The sequence below is a fragment of the Xyrauchen texanus genome, chromosome 18 (genome assembly GCF_025860055.1).
Source record: "Xyrauchen texanus isolate HMW12.3.18 chromosome 18, RBS_HiC_50CHRs, whole genome shotgun sequence".
Taxonomy (NCBI): Eukaryota; Metazoa; Chordata; class Actinopteri; order Cypriniformes; family Catostomidae; genus Xyrauchen; species Xyrauchen texanus.
This window is the reverse complement of record NC_068293.1, coordinates 44,044,573-44,071,038: the sequence shown is the minus strand read 5'-3', so window position 1 is coordinate 44,071,038 and position 26,466 is coordinate 44,044,573. Positions and strand designations below refer to the sequence as shown.

Genomic DNA, 26,466 nt, shown 5'->3' with positions numbered 1-26,466 from the left:
TTCATTACCTTTACATAATTTTCCTTATATTCTATTTTAAGGCTGCAGAAAAAAATTACCCACATTTAAAATTACTGTGTGTGTATATATGTGTGTGTGTGTGTGTGTGTGTGTATATATATATAATGTGTGTGTGTATGCGTGTGTATATATATATATATATATATATATATATATATATATATATATATATATATATATGTATGTGTGTGTGTGTGTGTGTGTGTATAGGATATATATATATATATATATATGTGTGTGTGTGTGTGTATGTATGTATGTATGTATATATATATATATATATATACATACATAATAATATATAATATATACATACTGCATATAATGTATACTGTATGTATTTATATGTATGTATTAAATATATATATACACATATTTATAAATATATTTTTTCTAAATTCCACGTGCATAACTGTAAATGTACTACTAGGCCACGTTCACCCAGCAGTAGAATACGGTTGTCAGACCTGTTTTGAGTGCTTAATACGGTTACGTTCAAACACAGAATTGTTATTTACGGATGTGACAACTGCATTCTATAACCAAACTGACACTCGCAAATCTCCGCAAATTTACAGCATTCTCCGCAAACCTGTGCTGAGTGAACGGAATTGTACTGGACAACTAGTTGTTAGTTATGTCATGTAAAGTGAGAGACACGCTGCACACACGTGTGTCTCGTGTGTGTCATGTGGGGTTTCGTTAACTCACGGAGACAGAGAAATGAGCTGCGTGTCATCCGACAATTCAGCTGCTGTTTTACACCGCTTACGAAAATAAGCGCGAGTTTCGCGCACGAGGCGTTAATGACATAATTATTAATAGTATGCCCTAACCCAAACCCCTTACCTAAACCTAACCAATCAGTAGAGTGATAGAAAGCTGTTGTGTGTGACAGAATCAAGGAATTGTCACGTCATTGGCTGTAGTGAAAGTCAAGCTCATTCACGAGCAGTCGCATGATATCATTCAAATTAGCCAAATTTAGAAAAGTCGTACTAATCCTGACGATTTTGCCGCGAGAGTGTGTAGCACAGACAGTATTCGAACTGCTACCGAACAGGACATTTCAAGACTCGCGTAAGTAAATACGGTTGTCAATCCCAAACGCTGACTGTGTGAACGTATCAAAAACTCAACTTTGTGGTGTTATTGAGTTAAAATGTCTCCCCCAGTATTGTTTTGGAATTTAACTATGAAAAATGTATTACATGAATGTGTCAAAATGTTAAAACTCTTAATACATTTTAATGTAAGGCAACAGTAATGCAAACTTTACAGCTGTAATAGCGTTACAATGTTTATATAATTATACAAATAGTGAATGGTGACTACCTACAAACCTTTCAGGAACCTCAAGAACATCACATTAATGGGGTCTGGCTAGCTCAGCGAGTATTGTCGCTGACTATCACACCTGGAGTCGTGAGTTTGAATCCAGGGCGTGCTGAGTGACTCCAGTCAGGTTTCCTTAGCAACCAAATTGGCCCAGTTGCTAGGGAGGGTAGAGTCACATGGGGTAACCTCCTCGTGGTGGTGATTAGTGGTTCTCGCTCTCAATGGGGCGTGTGGTGAGTTGTGTGTGGATCGTGGAGAGTAGCATGAGTCTCCACATGCTGTGAGTCTCCGCGGTGTCATGCACAACGAGTCACGTGATCACATGCGCGGATTGACGGTCTCAGAAGCGGAGGCAACCGAGACTTGTCCTCCGCCACACGGATTGAGGCGAGTAACCGCGCCACCACGAGGACCTACTAAGTAGTGGGAATGGGCATTCCAAATTGGGGAGAAAAGGGGATATATAAAAAAAATAATTTACATAACATTAATAACACTTACATGAACGTATCATCATATTTTTCATTTGCATATACAGGTATTACCTGTCTTTTTCATTGCTGTCTATATGATTTGAAAAGGCACACATACACAAACACAAAACAATGTCCTTTGTAGTGTCCTTAAAAGACTTTATCATCTGAACAGGGTCCTGAGAAGAGCACTACATGATCCAGCCCGATCTCTCCGGTGACCGACTTCCCCCGCTTGGCCTCAAAGATGAGCTGAAATCATAAGAAACATAGTCACTTAATGCCAGTATGTTCACACATTGGCTAAATGTATATATAGATATCTATATAGTTATATCTATAAAAATGTATATCTTATTACCTGTCTTACAGAGACCACTTATCACCATCCAATCAATTCCTGATGAATAAAATCAAATTCTGCACTATATTTTTTCTCGCCGAAGATCACTTATAGTTACGTCACATTACAGAAGTCAAATGAGTTTTAAATGACGTTTCATGTTAATTTAAGCGTCCCTTGATGCCCCTCCAGCAGATATGACAGGGACTGAATTACTCTCTTTTTATTGGCGGTATTCAAAGCGCTTTACACTGCATCTCATTCACACACACATTCACACACCAATGATGGCAGAGCTGCCATGCAAGGCGCTAGCCTGTCATTGGGATCAACTTGTGGTTCAGTGTCTTGCTCAAGGACACTTCGGCATGTGGAGTCATGTGGGCGGGAATCAAACCGCCAACCCTGCGATTGGTGGACAGCCGGGAATTGAACCACCAACCCTGCGATTGATGGACAGCTGGGAATCAAACCGCCAACCCTGCGATTGTTGGACAGCTGGGAATCAAACCACCAACCCTGCGATTGTTGGACAGCCGGGAATGGAACCACCAACCCTGCGATTGTTGGACAGCTGGGAATCAAACCACCAACCCTGCGATTGTTGGACAGCTGGGAATCGAACCACCAACCCTGCGATTGATGGACAGCTGGTAATCGAACCACCAACCCTGCGATTGTTGGACAGCTGGGAATCGAACCACCAACACTGCAATTGATGGACAGCTGGTAATCGAACCACCAACCCTGCGATTGGTGGACAACCACCCACTGGGCCCACATGACTCCACATGCTGAAGTGTCCTTGGGAAAGACACTGAACCCCAAGATGCTCCCAATGGCAGGCTAGCTATTAGCATCTATATTTTTGTAATTCTCTTTGGTGCAGCGAGTGGTGCAGAAATGACACACTACTCCTTTAATGAAATTGAGGCAGTTCTGCAAATTGCATTAGAAATGATACGCTTCTTAATTTGGTTCACACGTTTTATTAACCGTGACTGGCAGATCCTTACCGCTTCTGGAGCTGTTTCCGTCCAGGTGATTGTAATATTTTCTGTTTGCCAATCCTGGTTGCGACTCTGTCTTCTCTCCCATATGGTAAAGGCACTGTTGTCCGACGTCACTCGTAAGACGCCCGTGTTCTGTCCCAGGATACGGTAATCGAATTTAAGACAGAAGATGCTCTGACGCATGTAATCATCCAGAAGCAGCTTCATCCTCGCCTGCTCCTTCCTGTTGCCAATAAGACCGTGTAGAACCAGGTAGTATTCTCTTCCTAAAAATAAAAAACAATGAAGCATTTTCCATTTACTGGCTTTAGGGGGGTCTGGGTATCTCATCGAGTATTGACGCTGACTAGCACACCTGGAGTCGCAAAGTTGGAATCCCAGGGCATGCTTAGTGACTCCAGCTAGGTCTCCTTAGCAACCAAATTGGCCCGGTTGCTAGGGAGGGTAGAGTCACATGGGGTAACCTCCTCGTGGTGGTGATTAGTGGTTCTCTCAATGGGGCGTGTGGTGAGTTGTGTGTGGATCGTGGAGAGTAGCATGAGCCTCCACATGCTGTGAGTCTCCACGCTGTCATGCACAACGAGTCACATGATCAGATGCGCCGATTGACGGTCTCAGAAGCGGAGGCAACTGAGACTCGTCCTCCACCACCCGGATTGAGATGAGTAACCGCACCACCACGAGGACCTACCAAGTAATAGGGGTTAGGGTTAGGCATTCCAAATTGGGGAGAAAAGGGAATAAAAAAAAAATAATTTGTCAGCTGAACTACGGAAAGCAAAAAGGGACAAAATATTTATTTTTGTTTTTCCAAATCACGTTAGTATCTTGTGTTCATTATGCACGAGTAAATTGTGTTAAAAGCACGCAACTTCTGATCTTTTAGCCAGTGTTGATCTCATTAACGAAATCACTCAAGAAAATGTTCATTGATGATGGGAAAGACGAAAAAGATGCATTATGAGGATAATTAAATGCTTTTAAGAACACTGTTGATGAGAAAAATATAATACTGCAAGATATAAATGGAAGATACATCTGTTTATAGAAGAAGATATTAGAAATGGATTAATCTAATCCAATAATCCAGTATTTTTGGGATTTCCACCATTTTTGGGAGTTAAATATGTACCATTTTCATGATACTTGATGGTCCAGTCCATATCATCTTCATTATCCTGAACCCATTCACACGCACCTTGATCAAAATTACAGTCGGTCAGGAAACCTGATCGAGCAAAACACATCATTATTAAAAACATACTCACTAAGCACGTCCTTTTTACAATTAATTTCATGTTGAAAAGACAAAAGCAAATCTAAAAGAGTTCTCTTACTTTCCCTCAGTGGCGCTGCGTGAATCTCTTTGGGTTCTGTGTCTGGACCATAAACAGGCACAAAGTCATCTGGAACTAGAAAAGGAAAAAAATCAAACCAAAAGAACTGACAGAACGTGCTGAACACCATCAACACACGTCAACAGCGGCCATTACAACTGAAAAATTATGTCAACTACATTTGCATTTGCTGAAGAAAATTGTGTCTTGTTTTTTTTTTTTTTTTTGCAGCTTGTGCACGTCAGTCAACGCAGAATGCAATACTGTCTTTCCAATGAAAAATCAGCTACTTGTGCAAGAAGAAAATGATGAATTCAGCGAACAGAAGTGAGAAAGAGTACTAGCATTACAGTATGCAAACGTGTGACACCACAGAGCGCAACAGTCTGGTTCCGGAAGTAAAAATCACATTATTTTTCCAATCAATTTGCGCGAGTAGTGCGAATCCGTGGGAAAAGGACAGGAGGAGGGGCTTCTACGACAACTTATTTTTCCGCCATCAACCATGGCCGATATCACAACAATTGCTGCTCTGTATCTGTTGTGGAAGTCCCAGATACTTAGGGACTCTCTTTAAGGCATGTTAAAAGATTGAGGAGGAGTTTATGAAGAATGAATTGCACCTGCTCATGACCATTTCTGTGCACACCCTTCTGAACAGAAACTCCTAACCCCTAACCTAACCCTAACCCTAATGCTAATGCTAATGCTAATGCTAACCTAACATAACCTAACCCTAACCTAACATAACCCTAACCTAACCCTAACATAATGCTAACACTAACCTAATGCTAACACTAACCTAATGCTAACCTAACCATAACCCAATCCTAACCCTAACCTAACAAAACCTAAACCTAAACCTAACCTAACCCAACACTAACGCTACCCCTAACCCTAAACTAACATAACCCCAACCTAAACCTAACCTAACCCTAACCTAAAGCTAAACCTAACCCTAACATAACATAACCCTAAGATAACCCTGACCTAAATCTAACCTAACCCTAACATAATGCTAACCTAATCTAACCCTAACCTAACCTTAACCTAACAATAACCCTAAACCTAACCTAACCTAACACTAACCTAATGCTAACCCTAACATAACATAACCCTAACCTAACACTAACACATAACCTAACCTAACTCTAACCTAATGATAACCCTAACCTAACATAACCCTAACCTAACACTAACACATAACCTAACCTAACACTAACACTAACAGATAACCTAACCTAACCTAACACTAACCTAATGATAACCCTAACCTAACAAAACCCTAACCTAACACTAACACTAACACATAACCTAACCTAATGCTAACCCTAACATAACATACAGTGAGGAAAATAAGTATTTGAACACCCTGCTATTTTGCAAGTTCTCCCACTTAGAAATCATGGAGGGGTCTGAAATTGTCATCGTAGGTGCATGTCCACTGTGAGAGACATAATCTAAAAAAAAAATCCAGAAATCACAATGTATGATTTTTTAACTATTTATTTGTATGATACAGCTGCAAATAAGTATTTGAACACCTGAGAAAATCAATGTTAATATTTGGTACAGTAGCCTTTGTTTGCAATTACAGAGGTCAAACGTTTCCTGTAGTTTTTCACCAGGTTTGTACACACTGCAGGAGGGATTTTGGCCCACTCCTCCACACAGATCTTCTTTAGATCAGTCAGGTTTCTGGGCTGTCGCTGAGAAACACGGAGTTTGAGCTCCCTCCAAAGATTCTCTATTGGGTTTAGGTCTGGAGACTGGCTAGGCCACGCCAGAACCTTAATATGCTTCTTACAGAGCCACTCCTTGGTTATCCTGGCTGTGTGCTTCGGGTCATTGTCATGTTGGAAGACCCACCCTCGACCCATCTTCAATGCTCTAACTGAGGGAAGGAGATTGTTCCCCAAAATCTTGCAATACATGGCCCCGGTCATCCTCTCCTTAATACAGTGCAGTCGCCCTGTCCCATGTGCAGAAAAACACCCCCAAAGCATGATGCTACCACCCCCATGCTTCACAGTAGGGATGGTGTTCTTGGGATGGTACTCATCATTCTTCTTCCTCCAAACACGGTTAGTGGAATTATGACCAAAAGTTCTATTTTGGTCTCATCTGACCACATGACTTTCTCCCATGACTCCTCTGGATCATCCAAATGGTCACTGGCAAACTTAAGACGGGCCTTGACATGTGCTGGTTTAAGCAGAGGAACCTTCCGTGCCATGCATGATTTCAAACCATGACGTCTTAGTGTATTACCAACAGTAACCTTGGAAACGGTGGTCCCAGCTCTTTTCAGGTCATTGACCAGCTCCTCCCGTGTAGTTCTGGGCTGATTTCTCACCTTTCTTAGGATCATTGAGACCCCACGAGGTGAGATCTTGCATGGAGCCCCAGTCCGAGGGAGATTGACAGTCATGTTTAGCTTCTTCCATTTTCTAATGATTGCTCCGACAGTGGACCTTTTTTCACCAAGCTGCTTGGCAATTTCCCGTAGCACTTTCCAGCCTTGTGGAGGTGTACAATTTTGTCTCTAGTGTCTTTGGACAGCTCTTTGGTCTTGGCCATGTTAGTAGTTGGATTCTTACTGATTGTATGGGGTGGACAGGTGTCTTTATGCAGCTAACGACCTCAAACAGGTGCATCTAATTTAGGATAATAAATGGAGTGGAGGTGGACATTTTAAAGGCAGACTAACAGGTCTTTGAGGGTCAGAATTCTAGCTGATAGACAGGTGTTCAAATACTTATTTGCAGCTGTATCATACAAATAAATAGTTAAAAAATCATACATTGTGATTTCTGGATTTTTTTTTTAGATTATGTCTCTCACAGTGGACATGCACCTATGATGACAATTTCAGACCCCTCCATGATTTCTAAGTGGGAGAACTTGCAAAATAGCAGGGTGTTCAAATACTTATTTTCCTCACTGTAACCCTAACACTAACACTAACACATAACCTAACCTAACTCTAACCTAATGCTAACCCTAACCTAACATAACCCTAACCTAACACTAACACATAACCTAACCTAACACTAACCTAATGCTAACCCTAACCTAACATAACCCTAACCTAACACTAACACATAACCTAACCTAACTCTAACCTAATGCTAACCCTAACCTAACATAACCCTAACCTAACAATAACACATAACCTAACCTAACACTAACCTAATGCTAACCCTAACCTAACATAACCCTAACCTAACACTAACACATAACCTAACCTAACTCTAACCTAATGCTAACCCTAACCTAACATAACCCTAACCTAACAATAACACATAACCTAACCTAACACTAACCTAATGCTAACCCTAACCTAACGTAACCCTAACACTAACACTAACACTAACACATAACCTAACCTAACTCTAACCTAATGCTAACCCTAACCTAACACTAACACATAACCTAACCTAACACTAACCTAATGCTAACCCTAACATAACATAACCCTAACCTAACACTAACACTAACACATAACCTAACCTAACTCTAACCTAATGCTAACCCTAACCTAACATAACCCTAACCTAACACTAACACATAACCTAACCTAACACTAACCTAATGCTAGCCCTAACATAACATAACCCTAACACTAACACTAACACATAACCTAACCTAACTCTAACCTAATGCTAACCCTAACCTAACATAACCCAAACTTAACACTAACACATAACCTAACCTAACACTAACCTAATGCTAACCCTAACATAACATAACCCTAACACTAACACTAACGCATAACCTAACTCTAACCTAATGCTAACCCTAACCTAACACTAACACATAACCTAACCTAACACTAACCTAATGCTAACCCTAACATAACATAACCCTAACACTAACACTAACACATAACCTAACCTAACTCTAACCTAATGCTAACCCTAACCTAACATAACCCTAACCTAACACTAACACATAACCTAACCTAACTCTAACCTAATGCTAACCCTAACCTAACATAACCCTAACCTAACACTAACACATAACCTAACCTAACTCTAACCTAATGCTAACCCTAACCTAACAAAACCATAACCTAACACTAACACATAACCTAACCTAACTCTAACCTAATGCTAACCCTAACATAACATAACCCTAACCTAACACTAACACTAACAGATAACCTAACCTAACACTAACCTAATGCTAACCCTAACATAACATAACCCTAACCTAACACTAACACATAACCTAACCTAACTCTAACCTAATGATAACCCTAACCTAACAAAACCATAACCTAACACTAACACATAACCTAACCTAACACTAACCTAATGCTAGCCCTAACATAACATAACCCTAACCTAACACTAACACATAACCTAACCTAACACTAACCTAATGCTATCCCTAACATAACATAACCCTAACCTAACACTAACACATAACCTAACCTAACTCTAACCTAATGATAACCCTAACCTAACAAAACCATAACCTAACACTAACACATAACCTAACCTAACACTAACCTAATGCTAGCCCTAACATAACATAACCCTAACCTAACACTAACACATAACCTAACCTAACACTAACCTAATGCTAACCCTAACATAACATAACCCTAACCTAACACTAACACATAACCTAACCTAACACTAACCTAATGCTAACCCTAACATAACATAACCTAACCTAACACTAACACATAACCTAACCTAACACTAACCTAATGCTAACCCTAACATAATATAACTCTAACACTAACACTAACACATAACCTAACCTAACTCTAACCTAATGATAACCCTAACCTAACAAAACCCTAACCTAACATAACCCAACCTAAACCTAAACCAAACATAACCCTAATCTAACCCAGCGTTAACCCTAACCTAACACTAACCCTAACCTAACATAATACTAACCTAACCTAACCCTAACCTAACAATAACCCTAAACCTAACCTAACCTAACAATAACCCTAAACCTAACCTAACCTAACACTAACCTAATGCTAAACCTAACCTAACCCTAACCTAACACTAACCCTAACCTAACCTAACCTAACATAACATAACGATAACCTAAACCTAACCTAACCTAACGTTAACCCTAACCTAACTAACCCTAACCAAGTGTCAGCGTGAATGCGGTGTTCTCCTAAAGCTTCCTGTAAGCATTGAATTATTGTTAAAAAGTACTTAAATACTTTTTTGCACCAAAAGCGATCGTGTAGCTTTATAAGACATTAATTTAACCGCTGGAGTCATATGGATGACGTTTATGCTGACTGTCTCTGATTTTTGGAGCTTCAAATGTCTGATACCCATCCACTTGCATTTTAAGGACCTTCTGAGATATTTTTCTATTTTTCTTCAAATGTGTTCTGCTGAAGAAAGAAAGTCAAACACACCTGGGATATCATGAGGGTGAGTAAATAATGAGAGATTTTTCATTTGTGGGTGAACTGTCCCTTTAAATACACTGTACAACGATCAGGTGATATTATGCATACAGAACTGATTGCATAAATAAATAAAGAGTAGTTCGACTGTAGTTTCACTAAAAATTAGGAAGGAAAGCCAGACATTTGTCCAATGCATGAGGAATATCAATACAGTGTTGCCTTGCAAACACTATCAGCTTCATTTAGCTTTTGAGAAGTGAAAACATGACTAGCGACAAACATCTGATCTAATGGAGAAATCATGAAGGTCTTTTTGGATGTGCATGTGGACACTCGTCTGCAGCTTCATGTTTGCTAGTGCACTCTGACTGAAGCGCTGATGTCGTTGCTGTAGCGCAGATATGTTCTCAGCCTCACTGAAAAAGCCGAGGGTTCGTAGAAGATTACTGGACTGATGACAGACACTGAGCCTCACTGTCAAACAGATGTCCTAATAACAGGCTTCAGGTCTTTCCGGCGAGGGAAAGGGCTCTGAGGAGAAGTACCTTCGGGCATTAAGAGTGGAATGTCTCGCCAGAGCTCCTGTGTGTCTCAGACTTGTCTCCTCCTGCCTTCCCTTTGACAATATCAAGGACAGAGGGGAGATTATGTAGATTTAAATTTACTTAAATGATTGAGGTGGATTTTTCAAAGAATAAATTGCACATCATTTATATGCACACGCTTTCTGAAAAGAAACGCCTAACCCTAAACTAAAACTAGCCCTAAACCCTAACCTAACCTAACGCTAACGCTAAACCTAACATAAATCTAACCTAACGATATCACTAACCCAAACCAAACCCTAACCCCTAATACTAAACTAACGCACCATTTAATCTAACCTAAACCTAATCCCCCTAACCCTTAACTAACCCGAACCTAACGTAATCTAACACCTAACCCTAACCTAACCCTAACCCAAAATCGCTAACCCTAACCTAACCCAAACCCCTAACACTAAACTACCAAATTAGATTAGTAGATCTGCCTTTACATCCGGAACAGGACTGTTGCGGTCTATAAGTGAGCCAAATATATTCTGTTATGCATATCAACTCTACTTTCCCTGCCATAGCTCGAGTCAGCACATTACCCACATCTCAAGGGATTACTCTAGCCATGCTAACCTACTCTAGAGAAGAGGAGGGAGTATTTCTAGTGAGAGCTGAAGATAACTCACAGAAAACATCTCTGGCATTCAGCTCCTCGTCTTCCAGCTGATTTCCCGTGTCTTCTCCCTCTTCCTCCTCCTCATCGTAATCCCTCTCTTTCTCAGGAAACACCGGAGTTTCCTCTGAAGGGCCGACGTAGACCTCGCCATCATAGTCAAAGGGCTGCATGTGGTGTCGTGGAGACGCGGTCACCACGGGTTCTGGGATGGTGTTGTCAAATTTGCCCCCCAGAATACGGAGCTTGTTGGGGGCATCAGGAATCGCTGCAGAAGATTAAAAAACATTGCATTCACCCATGCAATCAAATATGATACAGCAACAAAGTGGTTCTGAACTGGATGGTTGTAGTGTCCAAATATGTGTCACAGGGAACAACAATGCTAAATGTAAACAATAACATGTCAATCAAAATAAATGTAAGCATACTGTAATTAATAACGAGAAAACGCATCCCAAATCTTTTGTTGTTCACGTCAAAATCTGCGTGGTAGAAGCTCGTCAAATTAGACAGATGTCAACATGGACAGGTTGTGTCCCCTCATTGTCAAACTATCAACAAAACAACATAAGGACAAAGTAAATACCACCCAGACTACATTAAACACGTATTTTGGGCAGTAAATTATTAGCTACTGAGACATTACAAAACTAAAATGATAGTTGGGTCTATTATGCTATTATGAACAATGCTTTAAGCTGCGTACACACTGCCAGCGACATCGCGCGCGACAGCGACTCCATCCCATTCATTTTCAATGAGAGCACAGTTTCACCATTGGCGACTAGATGTGGGCGTGTCCAGCGACGCGACAAAGTAGAGACAAGTTCAACTTTATTCAAATGAAGAGCGACTAACGGAAGCGACAGCCAATAGGAGAGAAGACGGGAGAGCTCACGTGATCCTTCTCTCTCTCTCCTTCACCGCCAGCCACTAGCGACCTGCAGCGAAAAAGTCGCTGGCAGTGTGTACGCAGCTTAAGTCGCTGCAGGTCGCCAGTGGCTGGCGGTGAAGTCGCTAGTGGGCGTTCCCACTACTGGTTGCCTAGTAACGTTTATAAATGACATTCACGGATGTCATTCCATTGCTGTTGACAGCGAATCGCTTTTCTTGCCACTAAAAACAAACATTTTGGAGGGAAAAGACTAAATATAAATGGAATCAGTACATAAAATGCTTTATATCAAAGATGAATGAGAAACAAGGCGTGCTGTTTGCCAGAGCGGCTGTTTATCTGTGGCGAAAATGCAAATGTCGGTCTGTCTGGGTCCATAAAATCCCCACGATCTCAGATACACCTTTCACGCAGTATTTTTCTTAAAAATGTCCTTGTACGTGGGAAGAGACATATCATAGAGCACTGGAACATTTCTAACAGCAAGAATTAGCCTTTCATCCATCTTTCCGTTACTGCAGGAGCTGAGAGAGAGAGAGAGAGAGAGAGAGAGAGAGAGAAGGATCACGTGAGCTCTCCCGTCTTCTCTCCTATTGGCTGTCGCTTCCGTTAGTCGCTCTTCATTTGAATAAAGTTGATCTTGTCTCAACTTTGTCGAGTCGCTGGACACGCCCACATCTAGTCGCCAACGGTCGCTGTGCTCTCATTGAAAATGAATGGGATGGAGTCGCTGTCGCTGGCAGTGTGTACGCAGCTTTATTCTGAGCATTTTGTAAAATATACAATTTTGCTACTTTTGTTGCATCACCACTTGTTGCCCAATGCAAAACCAGTTGAGAACCACAGAAAAAATGCATGAGACGATGCATGAGAGAACTGGAATAGGATCTTGTGAGTTTAAAGCCATGGAAAGATCTTCCTTAAAGGGTTTATAAAAGCCAAATGTTGATTTGATTCATGCGATGGCAGCACAACGTGAGTGCATGTTCTGGGATGAGAAGGAAACATGCGCAGCACTGGGCAAATCTGCAGGGGATGAAGCCAATCGCAAACATCAAGACAGAAATATGGACATTAGTCAAGGAAGACGCCCAAACTCATCTCATAGAATCATGTGACTATTAGGGCTGTCAATCTATTACATTTTTTATTGAATTAATTACATTATTAGAAATAATTGCAATTAATAGCAAATTTAAGGTTTGTAGAGAAAGCCCCCAAATAAAAATGTAATGTATAATGATTAAATAATGATATAGGTAATGTGGCAGGGCAGAGGGCGGGGTCGGTCGTGATGCTACACACCCGGCCCCTAATCAGGCTAATAAGTAATCGAGAGGGATGAAGGCCGGCTGGAGACGGCAATGCGGGAGAGAGAGAGATTTACGGGCAGCTGTCCGACACCTTATATTGGGAAGCCGATTCTCGCCGCCTCCTTTCCATTAATCCCTTTACACTGGTGCCGAAATCCGTGAAGGATGCACCGTAATAGAGTCCTCTCCACTATCATCCACCCCTACGGAGCAACCGCAGCCATCTGCTGGGTGACGGAGGAGCCAATCCGTCTGAGAGCGGAGGTACAGCCGCCAACCGCGAAGGGAGAAGGGGCTCCTAACTGACTACCTGGAGCAGGAGAACCGATGCCAGGGGTGGAGGAGACACCTTCTGTTACCCAAGAACACAGCGGGGCGTTCCGTCCGCCAGGGGCCAGAAGACTGCCTCCGATCCGCCCGGGGAGGCGTGGCTATCATTCATTAGAGGGTGGAGGAGTGGCCGAGGACCAAGCTACGGCGAATCGGAGAAGTGGCGAGTAAGTGTTTTTCTCTCTCTCTCTCTCTCTCTCTCTCTCTCTCTCTCTCTCTCTCCCACTATTCGAGATGGATAAAGGCCGACCGAAGATGGCAGTGCGAGAGAGAGAGAGAGATTTACGGGCAGCTGTCCGACACCTGTGTGTATTTGTTTTTTGTTTAAGTGTTGTATTAAAATATTATTTATATCGTCAAGCCGGTTCTCGAAGACTCCTCTCCATTAATCCCTTTACAAGTATAATTATAAATACAGTATTATATATAATTAATTGCACAGAATTAACGGCTTAAATTGACAGCCCTAGTTGATATATTAGCATAATGATTTTTACGTAGCTCACAGCAGTTTTCTGGTGAAATGAACACTAGAGATGCTACAACAAGAATGACTTATTTATTGCCTTTCACACAAATCACGAGTAAAATGGCAGATTATCAGTTCATAAACACTTACTTTCCCCCTATTCCTCACACAATGCTATCTGATGACATAAGGGGAGCGGGTTCGCATATCGCGGCGAGTTTTGTGGTCCGTTCTGCATAATGAACGGCGGCTCGTTTTAGCTTATCGTGACCCATTCGGCCCGTTACGCGGCCGACACAATGATGCCGATCGGTTATCCCGATGGCCAGTCCACCCCTGATCACCCCCAAAGTGCGTCGGCCCACCGGGAAAATGCCCGGTATGCCAGATTACCAGTCCAGCCCTGGGTACGAGTCCTGAAGAGCACACAAGTCCACACAAGAACCCAAAGTGTCATAGAAGCACCACAAAATGACGTGCTAGTGTTTTTCATCTCACATTTGCTTTTCTGACACTATCGGTCAGATTTAGGTTTAAGGATTAGGGTCGGGAGGTCAGATTTGTTGAGCAGTAACCTTAAAATCCTCATCTGTGTGGGAGAAGATTTCACTCGCTTTTAGCGCCACACAGTGGACATTTCACCTCGAAACTGCTGCGATACGTCTCAGGAGCTATGTAATATCATAATGCAAAAATGTCGCCACAGTCACGTAATTTAAATACCAGGACAAACTGATATGAATGAAACTAGTCTGTGAGGCACACGTGCATGGTATCTGTTCATTAGGTTGTAGCTTGTTGTCTCTAATTATGATAACTCATGTTTTCTGGAGTTTTGAACGTGTATTTTAACAATCAACATGAACCCGCCGAACGCACTCCCTCACAGTCTATTAAGCTAAATAAGACGTCTACCCTCAGTAAGGTCCATTGGGTCACATTTGCAAAGCACTAAGTAGGGAGATATAGCCGAAATTCCCTCTAACTCCTGATTTGAGACTAGTTTTGCATTTTCTTTTTGTTACCAGTCAAGAGAGGAGCTTAGAGGCAACTTCCTTCCCCACAAACAGCTGTGAAACATTTAGCCTGCGTCTCAAAACACTCTCACCGTTCAGAAACTCACGAGTACTGCCTTTATCAGCATCCCAGGACCTGTGATAAAAAGGCTTGACTACAAAAATACAGAGGACACATTGAGATCTTTGACTTTTGATCTGAGCATAGACATTGTTGAGATCTCTTTTGAAACTCTAGAGGAGACACGTCCCCCCGGAGCAACCTGGAGTTAAGTGCCTTGGTCAAGGACACAATGGTGGTGGCTGTGGGGATCGAACCAGCAACCTTCTGATGACCACTTATGTGCTTTAGCCCACTACAACTAAGAAGCAGTAGACTTCTGAAGAATATATTCTGTAAAGAGATCTGATTTGTGAGATCTGACATTTATTTGTTTCAAAAGAAGCAAATCATTTCACTCCAGTGGCATGTAAACCCTCAGAGATCTGCATATTATCCCTGCGGAAGAACACATTTCCTTTGCTCGGGACAAAAACAGATATTTACACAGGTGGGATTTAAATCACAGTTCCTGCCGAACACCTGTGAAACTCAGAAAGCTCTTGAAAGGAAATGGCTTTTGGAACCGCTAATGTTTGCTTTGGCATTTTGTTTCTTTTAAAAATGTATTTTTTCTGTGATGTATTTTTCTAAAGTTTTAGACACTGATCACAAACTAAAAATGTACACGTAAGCCCTTATGTAACTTATGTCATTTATATTGATATGCAATATTCTCTATACACTCAACATCCATTTCTGGTATCTTTTCTTTAAATAAAGCACAAATGTGTGCTCCAGTGAGACACTCCCAATGCAAGTCAATGGGGTTTAATCTGTAAACATTAAAATACTGTTTCAAAAGTATCAACACATAAACAATATGTGTGTTAACATGATTTTACTGTCATAAAATCACTTACTGACTTACTTATCTGTGGAATATAAACAATTTTATACCTTCGTTGCCATGACGATGTAATGTCAACCCTAAAATGACTGTAAAAGTGACAATTTAAACAACTTTACAGCTCAAATAATACACAAGTTTAAACAGAAGAATTTTTTGCATGGATTAATATGCACAGAAGTACATTTTCTTTCCCTTTTCCTCCCCAATGTGGAACGTCCAATTCCCAATGCGCTCTAAGTCGGTGGTGGCGTAGTGGGCTAAAGCACATAACTGGTAAGCAGAAGGTTGCTGGTTTGATCTCCATGTGAACTCACAGCTCAGCCCGGACCTCCTCCTCATCACATAAAGTTATAAGCTTCAAATTTCTGCATTTAAACCCTCCAAAAATTGGCCCCGTTGACTTCAATTGTAAGTGCATCACTGTAACACACATTTTTGCTTAATTTAAAGAAAAGGAGGGACGATTTGAAATGCATTTTTGTTGTGATCAACATTATGCCACAAAAGCTGCCGATTGAGCTTGAACCCAGAACATTCAGATCCTAAGAAACATATATTCAGTTTAACTTCTGTTTAGCCTTCAGCAGACATTTATAGTATATTGTTCTGCACATACCTCACAAATTCATCACATTTTGTTGTCATCGCTCACCTGAACAGTCGAATCCGCTACCACGGAAACCCTGTTTGCATTTACACTTGTAGGATCCGTGTGTGTTAATGCACTCTGCATGGTGAGAACACTTATGTATGCTGGCAGCACACTCGTTTATATCTGAAAATATATATATATATATTAATTCAAACCATGAATCTATCAAAACCACTGGCAATTAGGCCACGTATCCATTGCATCTTTCTTACCAAAGCAGCTGTATTTGCCATTGACATATATGAGATTGTAACCGCCCTGGCATTTGCAGTAGTAGCTTCCAAACGTGTTGGTACACTGGCGATTGAACGCACACTGGTTTTTGCCAGTTGCACATTCATCAATGTCTAAAAGGGAAAACGAGAATCAACAGGATATTGTCTGTGGACATTTGCTCCAGAGTTCACACACCTCTGGACGAATGCATTTGCATGATTTTTCAAGCTGTTTGAGGATATTTCAAGAATGTTATTTTGGAGATTGCACTCACAAAGAGCCATTTAATGAATAGTTTCGGAGCTGGCCATAAATTAAGATCTTTCAAATGCACTTTACAGTAAACTTGCATTCTTTAACATTAGTTAACTTACCTTAGAAACATGAACAATATTTTTATACACTTATTAATCTTGACTAATGTTGATTTTATCATACAGGTATTCATGTTGTTAACAGTTGTAAATGCATATCACAAATATGTACATGTGGTATATATACATATATATGTGTGGTTATTTTGAGTTTTCACCTTTGGCTTACTCACTGGGAGTCTAAATACAAATATTATTTACTGAAATCCACAAACGCCTTTTAATCGAACCGCACAATGATGACTAACTGCTTTATTCTTTTTCTGTTATGACATCATTTCCTGTAAAGCTGCTTTTAAACAATGTCTGTATATAAAACAAAAATGACATAAATTGACTTTTAGCATTAAAATTGACAATTTCCAATGAAATTGAATTTAATAATCTTTAACAAAAGTTACAAATAAATATTTAAAGTTTTATTGATTGATTGATTGATTTAATACATTTAGTTAAAAACGACAGAACTCAATTTGATGGAATTTGTTACAAAATTGAAATGTGTAAATCTTAAAAAAATGGCTTAAATAAGCAAATGCATTATGAACTAACATCAACTAACAATGACCTATTGTATATTTGTAAATTAACATTAGCCAAAATTAATAAAATATGTAAAATATATAAAGATTTTTCAATGTTAGTTCATGATAGATAATGCATTTAGTAATGTCAATAAATGGAAACTAATCGTAAAGTGTTCGGTGTTTTACGGTGATAATTTCCATTCATTTCCTTTTCCAGGCCTGGAAATCCCAAAGTCATTATCTGAAATCTGACTCTGTAATTCAAAGGCATTGAGCGTTCCAATTATTTTCATCAATGAAGGTATGGTTGCTATAGCAACAGTGCTGGTGTCGTTTGTTGTTCTCACCGACACAGGTCTTTCCATCAGGTCCGAGCTGAAGACCAGCAGAAGGACAGAGACAGCGAATCTCTCCCTGAACCTCCTCACAGCCGTACTGACAATGAGCCAAAGAGCACGTCCTCGAGTCTGCGTAAAAACATCAACAAAGCACATTTGTCATTGTGAGGAGTTTGCTACAGTGTATCATATTAAAGGAATAGTTCACCGTAAACACCATAAAAGTAGTCCATACGACTTGTGCGCTATAATCCGAGTCTTCTGAAGACATACGATACCTTTGTGTGATGAAAAGACAGAAATAGAAGTCATTAATCACTGACAGGGCTGGACTGGAAATCTGGCATATCGGGCATTTTCCCGGTGGGCCGACGCACTTTGGACTGGGCATCGGGACAACCGAGCGGGCCGGTGGGTCGGCCGCGAAATGGGCCAAATGGGCCGTGATAAGCTAAAATGAGCCGCCGTGTTATGCAGAACGGACCACAAAACGGCGCCGTGATACGGGGACAAGGACAGCGAACACCCCCCACTCAACAACAATTGGGCCAGTTGCTATGTAAAATTCCGGGACGATTTCTCTTCCCCGTCCAGGACTGATCAATGATACCTTTCAAAACTCATTCTTCGACTGGCGCATTGTGTCATTGGGACACACGTGAGAATCGATGGCATTTGTCATCAAACCTTGCGCAATGCGTCATTTTTTAATACATATGGGGAAGATTTTCAGTGTATAACAACTTAAATTTGAGCCAGATTCTCCCACAAAACTAACGTATGGCTTCAGAAATGTCTTTTGAACCATGACTCATGTAGTCACTAAAAACTGTACGTAATAACGTTTCTTTAAAATGTATTTCTCGCAGCATACAGTTTTGGAACGACATGAGGGTGAGTAAATAATGAGAGAATTTTCATTTTATTTTGAACTTGCCCTTTAAACGTCCACACATATTCAAACAGAAGTACTCACTCGCACAGGATCCGTCGGGCATTAGCATGTACCCGTTTAAACAGTAGCACATGTAGCTGCCGAATGTGTTCATGCATCGATGTTCACAGGGTCGAGGCTTTAGACCGCACTCATTCAGATCTGAAACCATAAAGACAGACAGAGGGATCATGAATGACAAGAACAACAGTCAATGTAATACCATACTTCTCGGATGATGACCACAATCAAATGACTCAGATGATTAATAATGCATCTTGAATCTCACAAACCTTGACTACACGTCTTTCCGCTGTATCCAGAGAAGCACTTGCATTTGTTTGGACCGACACACTCGCCATGTTTGCATCCCAGGTCGCACTGAGCTGGTAAAACATTCAACGGTAGAGATTTATTCATAAAGGAAACCGCTTATAGAGGAAGGTTAAGTATGTTCACAGACAGCACAAAAATCAGCCAAATACATTTAAGCTCAGTTTTTCATTCCTCCAGACAGAACTGGTGTAACTGAGTCAGGTTTGTCGGCCTCCTTGCTCGCACACGCTTTTCAGTTCTGCCCACAAATGCTCTATCAGATTGAGGTCAGCGCTTTGTGATGCCCGCTCCAATACTTTGACTTTATTGTCCTTAAGCCATTTTGCCACAACTTTGGAGGTGTGTTTGGGGTCATTGTCCATTTGGAAGACCCATTTGTGACCGAGCTTTAACTTCCTGTCTGATGTCTTGAGATGTTGCTTCAATATATCCACATAATGTTCCTTCCTCATGATGTCATCATCTATTTAGTGAAGTGCACCCGTCCCTCCTGCAGCACCCCCACAACATGATGCTGCACCCTCATGCTTCACAGTTGGGATGCTGTTCTTCACCCTTTTCCCTCCAAACATACCGATGGTCATTATGGCCAAACAGTTCAATATGTGTTTCATCAGATCAGAGGACATTTCTCCTAAAGTCAGATCTTTGTCCCCATGTGCACTTGCAAACTGTAGTCTGACTTTTTTATGGTGGTTTTGGAGCAGCGGCTTCTTCCTTGCTGAGTCTTTCAGGTGATGTCCATATAGGACTGGTTTTGCTGTGGATCTAGATACTCGTCCACCTGTTTCCTCCAGCATCTTCACAAGGTCCTTTGCTGTTGTTCTGGGATTGATTTGCACTTTTCACACAAACTACGTTCATCTCTAGGAGACAGAATGTGTCTCCTTCCTGAGCGGTGTGATGACTGTGTGGTCACATGGTGTTTATACTTGTGTACTATTGTTTGTACAGATGAACGTGGCACCTTCAGGCGTTTGGAAATTGCTCCCAAAGATAAACCAGATTTGTGGAGGTCTTGTCTGATTTCTTTTGATTTTCCCATGATGTCAATCAAAGAGACACTGAGTTTGAAGGTAGACCTTAAAATACATCCACAGGTACAACTCCAATTCAGTACACCTCCTATCAGAAGCTAATTGGCTAATTGTCTAAAGGCTTGACATAATGTTCTGGAATTTTCCAAGCTGCTTAAAGGCACAGTTAACTTAGTGTATGTAAACTTCTGACCCACTGGAATTGTGATTATAGTCAATTGAAAGTGACACAATCGGTCTGTAAGCAATTGTTGGAAAAATGACTCATGTCATGCACAAAGCAGATGTCTTGCCAAATCTATAGTTTGCTAATATTAAATCTGTGGAGTGGTTTAAAAATTAGTTTGAAAGACTTCAACCAAAGAGTAAGCAAACTTCCGACTTAAACTGTACATGTCTGGACACCAGCTTCTGTGTCTCCAAGATTTTCCATCATAGTTTGTATGGTTTAAATGCACCATAGCACAGGAAAAAATAAAGATAACATTATTTTGTGGGAGGAAAATTGGCCCAGTGATTTCATGTTTTGAAGTACAAGAGTAGCTAAACTCAATCACATGACAGCTTTGATTCTTGTCACAAATTGTAATATTTTTGAAGTCTTATCTCATCCGATAGGATTTATTCTGTAAACATATTGTATGATAATATAGATGATTCACTCTCATATTTAAATGTAGTTGCCACTCCAAAAAACTATACAGTGTACATGGTCTATATGTCTTTTTTTTGTACTGAGATAACTAGATAGGTTAGGCTAACTTGTGCCCAACAAGGATTATTTCCAGCACATGCATGGTGATGGAAATAAAGATGAAACTTCAATCACATTGCAGAACTGTTCATGTCTACTCATTTACCTTCGCAATGGCCTTTACTGTTTTTCTTCCAGCCGAAGCAACACTCCAGTCTGCTGCCATAGCGACACACACCTGTCAGACTCTGAGCTGGGATTTGTCTTCTTTGCCTGTACGGGAAACAGCAGGACCAGTATATTTTGATGGTGAACAACACAGCTATGCTAATCCACCAGCTAACAAACCAGTAATATCCAACATCGACCAGTGTCACTGGTCCTACTCGACCCACTCCTAACAAGATTCGAACCAGCATTCCCCAGCATGGTAGTCGGACGCGATCAATGAGGCACTAGCATCTGTCGCTAGTGCATCTTTTAAATCCAGGAGAGTGAGGCTTACACACTGCACAGCTATCACGTACCAGCTACCTTTACACTCACCCCCTACACCTCACTCCCATCCGGGTCATGGCACCAATGTCACCATTCCTACTCAACCCGCTCCGGGCGGGATTCAAACAGGCGATCCCTGGCATGGGAGGCAGACACGCTAATGTAAAGGGAGCCAGCTGGTACGTGATAGCCGTGCGGTATGTTTAAACCTCACTCCCCTGGCCTCAAGAGGCGCTCTAGTGACTGACGCTAGAGGCTGTAGCTTTTAGCCTCCTCGTTAGCACGCCCGCCTCCCGTGTCGCAGACCCCGGTTCAAATCCCGCTCAGATTGGGTCGAGCAGGACCGGTTATATTAACAAGAAGGCTATAAAGCCATGGCCTCTAGCCTCGGTCGCTAATGCGTCTCTTAAGGCCAGGAGAATGAGGTTTACACACTGCACCAGCTAACACGTAACAGCTGGCTACCGTTACACCAGCATACCAGTCTAAGGACCCCCTAAATGTCAATTACACCTTGCGAGGGACCTCCCTTCTAAAATACATGAATGTTGCTAAATATTTTAATCAGACATATTTATCTGGAGTTTATCCAAAAAGGGGGCAAGAGCTTCTGGTCCAGAGAAAAAGATGTTGGTGTGCTGGTGTCCCCATCAGGCTTCTTAACTAGCGTAACCAGCAAGCCTAACCTATTTATTTCATTAAAATATTTTTTGTTTTTCTCCCCTTTTTTCTTCCCAATTTGGAATGCCCAATTCCCAATGCACTCTAGGTCCTCGTGGTGGCGTAGTGACTCGCCTCAATCCGGGTGCCAGAGGACGAATCTCAGTTGCCTCTGTGTCTGAGACGTCAATCTGTGCATCTTATCACGTGGCTTGTTGAGTGCGTTACCGCGGAGATGTAGCACGCACAACTCACCACACGCCCCACCGAGAGCGAACCACATTATAGCGACCACGAGGAGGTTACCCCATGTGACTCTACCCTCCCTAGCAACTGGGCCAATTTGGTTGCTAAGGAGACCAGGCTGGAGTCACTCAGCACGCCCTGGATTCAAACTCACGACTCCAGGTGTGATAGTCAGCATCTTTTTCTAAGTGTGATTATTAAACCATAAAAGGCTGCAATTTAATTAAAAAAATAACAGTCTGCATGTACTGTGCACTTCTAAGTAAATGCGTGAAGCCGGCTGCTCATACACTAAAAACACATCATCATCATGAGCATGAGCATGATGTGCACTCTTGTGTGCAGTAGATGACACCATAGATTTTTGGTGATAAAATATAATTAAACTGTTGAACACAAAATTGTGGAAATAAATACAACGGTATTTGAAAAAATAAATAAAACACATTTCAAAGGGCCCTACTAATGCTCAGACCTGTCTGTGCTAATTAAAGCTGTAAAAACAGCAAAACCAGAGAAACAAACAAGAAAACACATTCGGTGTAGATTTGAACAGATAGGACATAGGTCAGTATGACCACTAGCATCTCCTCTGTATACATGATATGCTCAAGTGTTTGACAGATGCCTCTAGAGGAACTTCTAAATTCTCCTTCACCACATTTCTGCTATAATTAAACTTTGAACTATTCATAGCAATCGTGCATCTCATCAGCAGATCATGGAATGTGAGCTGGTCCAGTTCTCTCGAGCTGGTGTCATGCATGAGAGACTTGAGCTTTGAGATTTGACAGTAAAGCAGGCTTAAATCAGGTGTTGTTTATCTTATTTCGGAACACATGAAGACGTGACAATTCACTTACATTATTAAAAGAATAGTTCAACTAAAAAATGCAAACTCGATTCATGTTCATGGCCTCAAGAGTGCAAACTTGAACCAAGATATACGATCATATCAGCCCCATTTTATCGCCATTACATTGGCTACCTGTTAAAGTTTATATTCATTTTAAAATGCTGTTAATTACTTACAAAGCTTTGAATGGTCCAAAGTACTTAAGTGACCTTCTGTCATGCTAGAAGCCACCACGCTCATTATGATTGCACAACTCTGGCCTGTTAACAATACCGAGAATATCAAAATCCATAAAAGGAGGGAGGTCATTTTCATATTTGGCTTCTAAACTATGGAATAGTCTTCCTAGCACTGTTCGGGATTCAGACACACTCTCTCAGTTTAAAGACTCTCTAGACTAATGACTCGTCTATTCAGCCAGATATACACCTAATTTATCACCCAATTCATAGCTATGCTGCTTTAGTTGGGTCTGCCAGAACCAAAAACTCTTCCTGATGTCTGATTCCCACTGTGTCGCTGAGTGATGATGACCAACTGCAGCATGTGCCAGCCAGACTTCACATCGGTCTACTAAGACGGATTGAAGTGATGCAAACTCAAAAGACATGGGATTCTTCATGAGCCACTGACTGAAGCATGGACCAAAATTACCTGCCATCAGCTTCCAGTGGGACTGTGATCAGGGCTGGACTGGGATGAGAATTCGGCCCTGGATTTTACATGGCAACTGTCATTTTCTGCATAGCGCACTGCCATTTTGTGGTCCGTTTTGCATAATGCTTATCGCGGCCCATTCGGCACGTTTTGCGGCCGACCTGCCGGCCCGCTCGTTTCTCCCAATGGCCAGTCCGCACCTGATTGGCTCAAAAGTGCGTCGCCCCACCAGGAAAATGCCAGATTACCCGGTATGCCAGATTACCAGTCCAGCCCTGACTGTGATGATCCTCACTGAATGATACATGTATCAACTTGGTCAAAGAAGGGACAACACATTCAACAACAACATTTCGATTTCATCCATTATCGGTTCATATAGGTAAACTTAAGTTATAATGACTATTTTAATAAATAAAAGAAATTCTCTCCCAGCTAATGCGTTTAATTACACAGGGGTCCTTCTAACTAGGTACATGACGAAATCTTAATTTTAATAATTATATTTAATTTGACATTTGTATTATTTTGTCATATTTTAGCTTTTTAAAAATGTACAAATCCATGTAATCCACGAGTAAATATAATATTGTATTTTTGCGGTATTATATGTTGTTACAAGTTTATTGTTCAATGCATAATTCATACTATTTACAAGTAATAACCTTCAGTTCTAGAACAAGTCGGTTCATGTTGATACATAAAATTGGTACTGTCTCTTTAAGAAAACCGGCAGTTTTCGAAATGAGCGCATATTAATGAGAGAGGACTTGAATGGCTTCTTTAACTCATCCGTGTAGTTTGTGATTAGAATGAAATGCTTATGTTTTGATGTTTTTGATCAACATCTGACTGTAAAGGAAAAGAGACATTATTCAATGGAGTGTTGCACATTTAGTCAAAGACAAATCTTGGTATTTAAGAATCAATATCGATATCGCTCAAATAAAGATTGCGATGCATCGGACTGGGTGAAAAGTTTTCACCTCACTCTTGCCCATATGTTCACACTTACACAACACTTCCAGGTTCGGCCACTGGGGGCAGTGGTTCGAATATCAGTAATCACTGTCCGATTTCAGCTGAAGAACTTTCGGACAACTGTCGCCGAATTCACAGTGAGATCAGTCAGGAAGGTGCGTAAATAATGACAGAATTTAAATTTTTGGGTGATCCGTTCCTTTAGGCCCTGTTAACACTATCTGTGACATTTCATTGGGTGTTTTACAAACATCCTCTCTCCTCTGGGTCCAAATTCAATGCTCCAGATGTCTTCTCACATTGGCACCTAAATTTGGTTTGGGCTCCAGAGCGTCTGAGGGAATCTGTGAACCGACGTAAATAAACTGTCCATACAGAACAGAGCGTAAGCAAATGGGAGCCTCTCATTTGGTGTGAACAGGTGGCTCTGCTATTTAACATTTTGCCAAAATAAGCTGCTCACCACCAATATCTTCAAAGTTGGTCTAAAGAGCAATGAGATTAAATGGAGCAACTTGAGAGTTTTGCCGGTCTCAACAATGTCTCAAACTGTGCCAAGAATCCACAGTCTGCAATCAAAGCTCAGAGATCTCAACATGAACTGAAATATTTATTATCAAATCCTCCCAAGAGCAAATGATCTGAGCTATGATATCCACATTCATTTCAACCTTTGACTCATTTGTGACTTCAAGGGTAAATTATGTTCATCATTTAAAGAAACATAACTGAGAACTCCATAAAGTCTCTATATGAGATATTAAACTTTGCTTTGGGGTGCTTTGAAAGATAGAAAACAGCCAAAGCTGTTTAAGATGTACAGTACTAGGATACGGTCTCTTACCTGTAATCTGCTGTCCCCAATGAAAAGTATAACAGGAATGAGAGAGCGCTAATCCAAGTGGAATAATTCATATTTGAGAAACAATCCCACAATCTCTTTGACTGATGTGTTCTTCTTGTAGTTTGAGTCCTGCAAGTGTTTAGCAAAGAATCCAAACCCAACTCTGAGGAGTCTGCAGATTGCTGATCTCTCTCTCTCTCTCTCTCGTCTGTCTCTCTCTCATCTGTCGGTCTCTCTCTCTCTCTCACTCCCTCCCTCTCTCTCGTCTGTCTTTCTCTCTCTCACTCCCTCTCTCTCTCTCTCTCTCTCTCTCTCTCTCGTCTATCTGTCTCTCTCTCGTCTCTCTCACACTCCCTCTCTCTCTCTCTCGTCTGTCTGTCTCTCTCTCTCAATGTTCAATTTCATTTAAAAGTACTTTATTGGCATGAATGTTTACATACAATATGGCCAAAGCATTAATACACAAAGCAGATAATAACAAGACAAATAATAATAATAAAATAGT

At 41.1% G+C, this 26,466-nt stretch overlaps 1 protein-coding gene across 1 annotated transcript; it reads right to left on the bottom strand.

The window, feature by feature from the left end:
* Window positions 1-1,249: 1,249 nt before the first annotated feature.
* LOC127658923 (epidermal growth factor-like protein 6) lies at window positions 1,250-26,186 on the bottom strand. The gene is made up of 13 exons (XM_052148496.1): window positions 25,962-26,186; window positions 21,386-21,492; window positions 19,446-19,538; window positions 19,195-19,314; window positions 18,228-18,347; window positions 16,976-17,110; window positions 16,764-16,886; window positions 15,251-15,313; window positions 11,146-11,400; window positions 4,526-4,600; window positions 4,321-4,416; window positions 3,192-3,454; window positions 1,250-2,084 (listed from the first exon to the last, which is right to left on the bottom strand). Exons 1-13 carry the CDS (start codon window positions 26,030-26,032, stop codon window positions 1,983-1,985), a joined length of 1,623 nt encoding a protein of 540 aa, XP_052004456.1. The 5' UTR covers window positions 26,033-26,186; the 3' UTR covers window positions 1,250-1,982.
* Window positions 26,187-26,466: the final 280 nt, after the last annotated feature.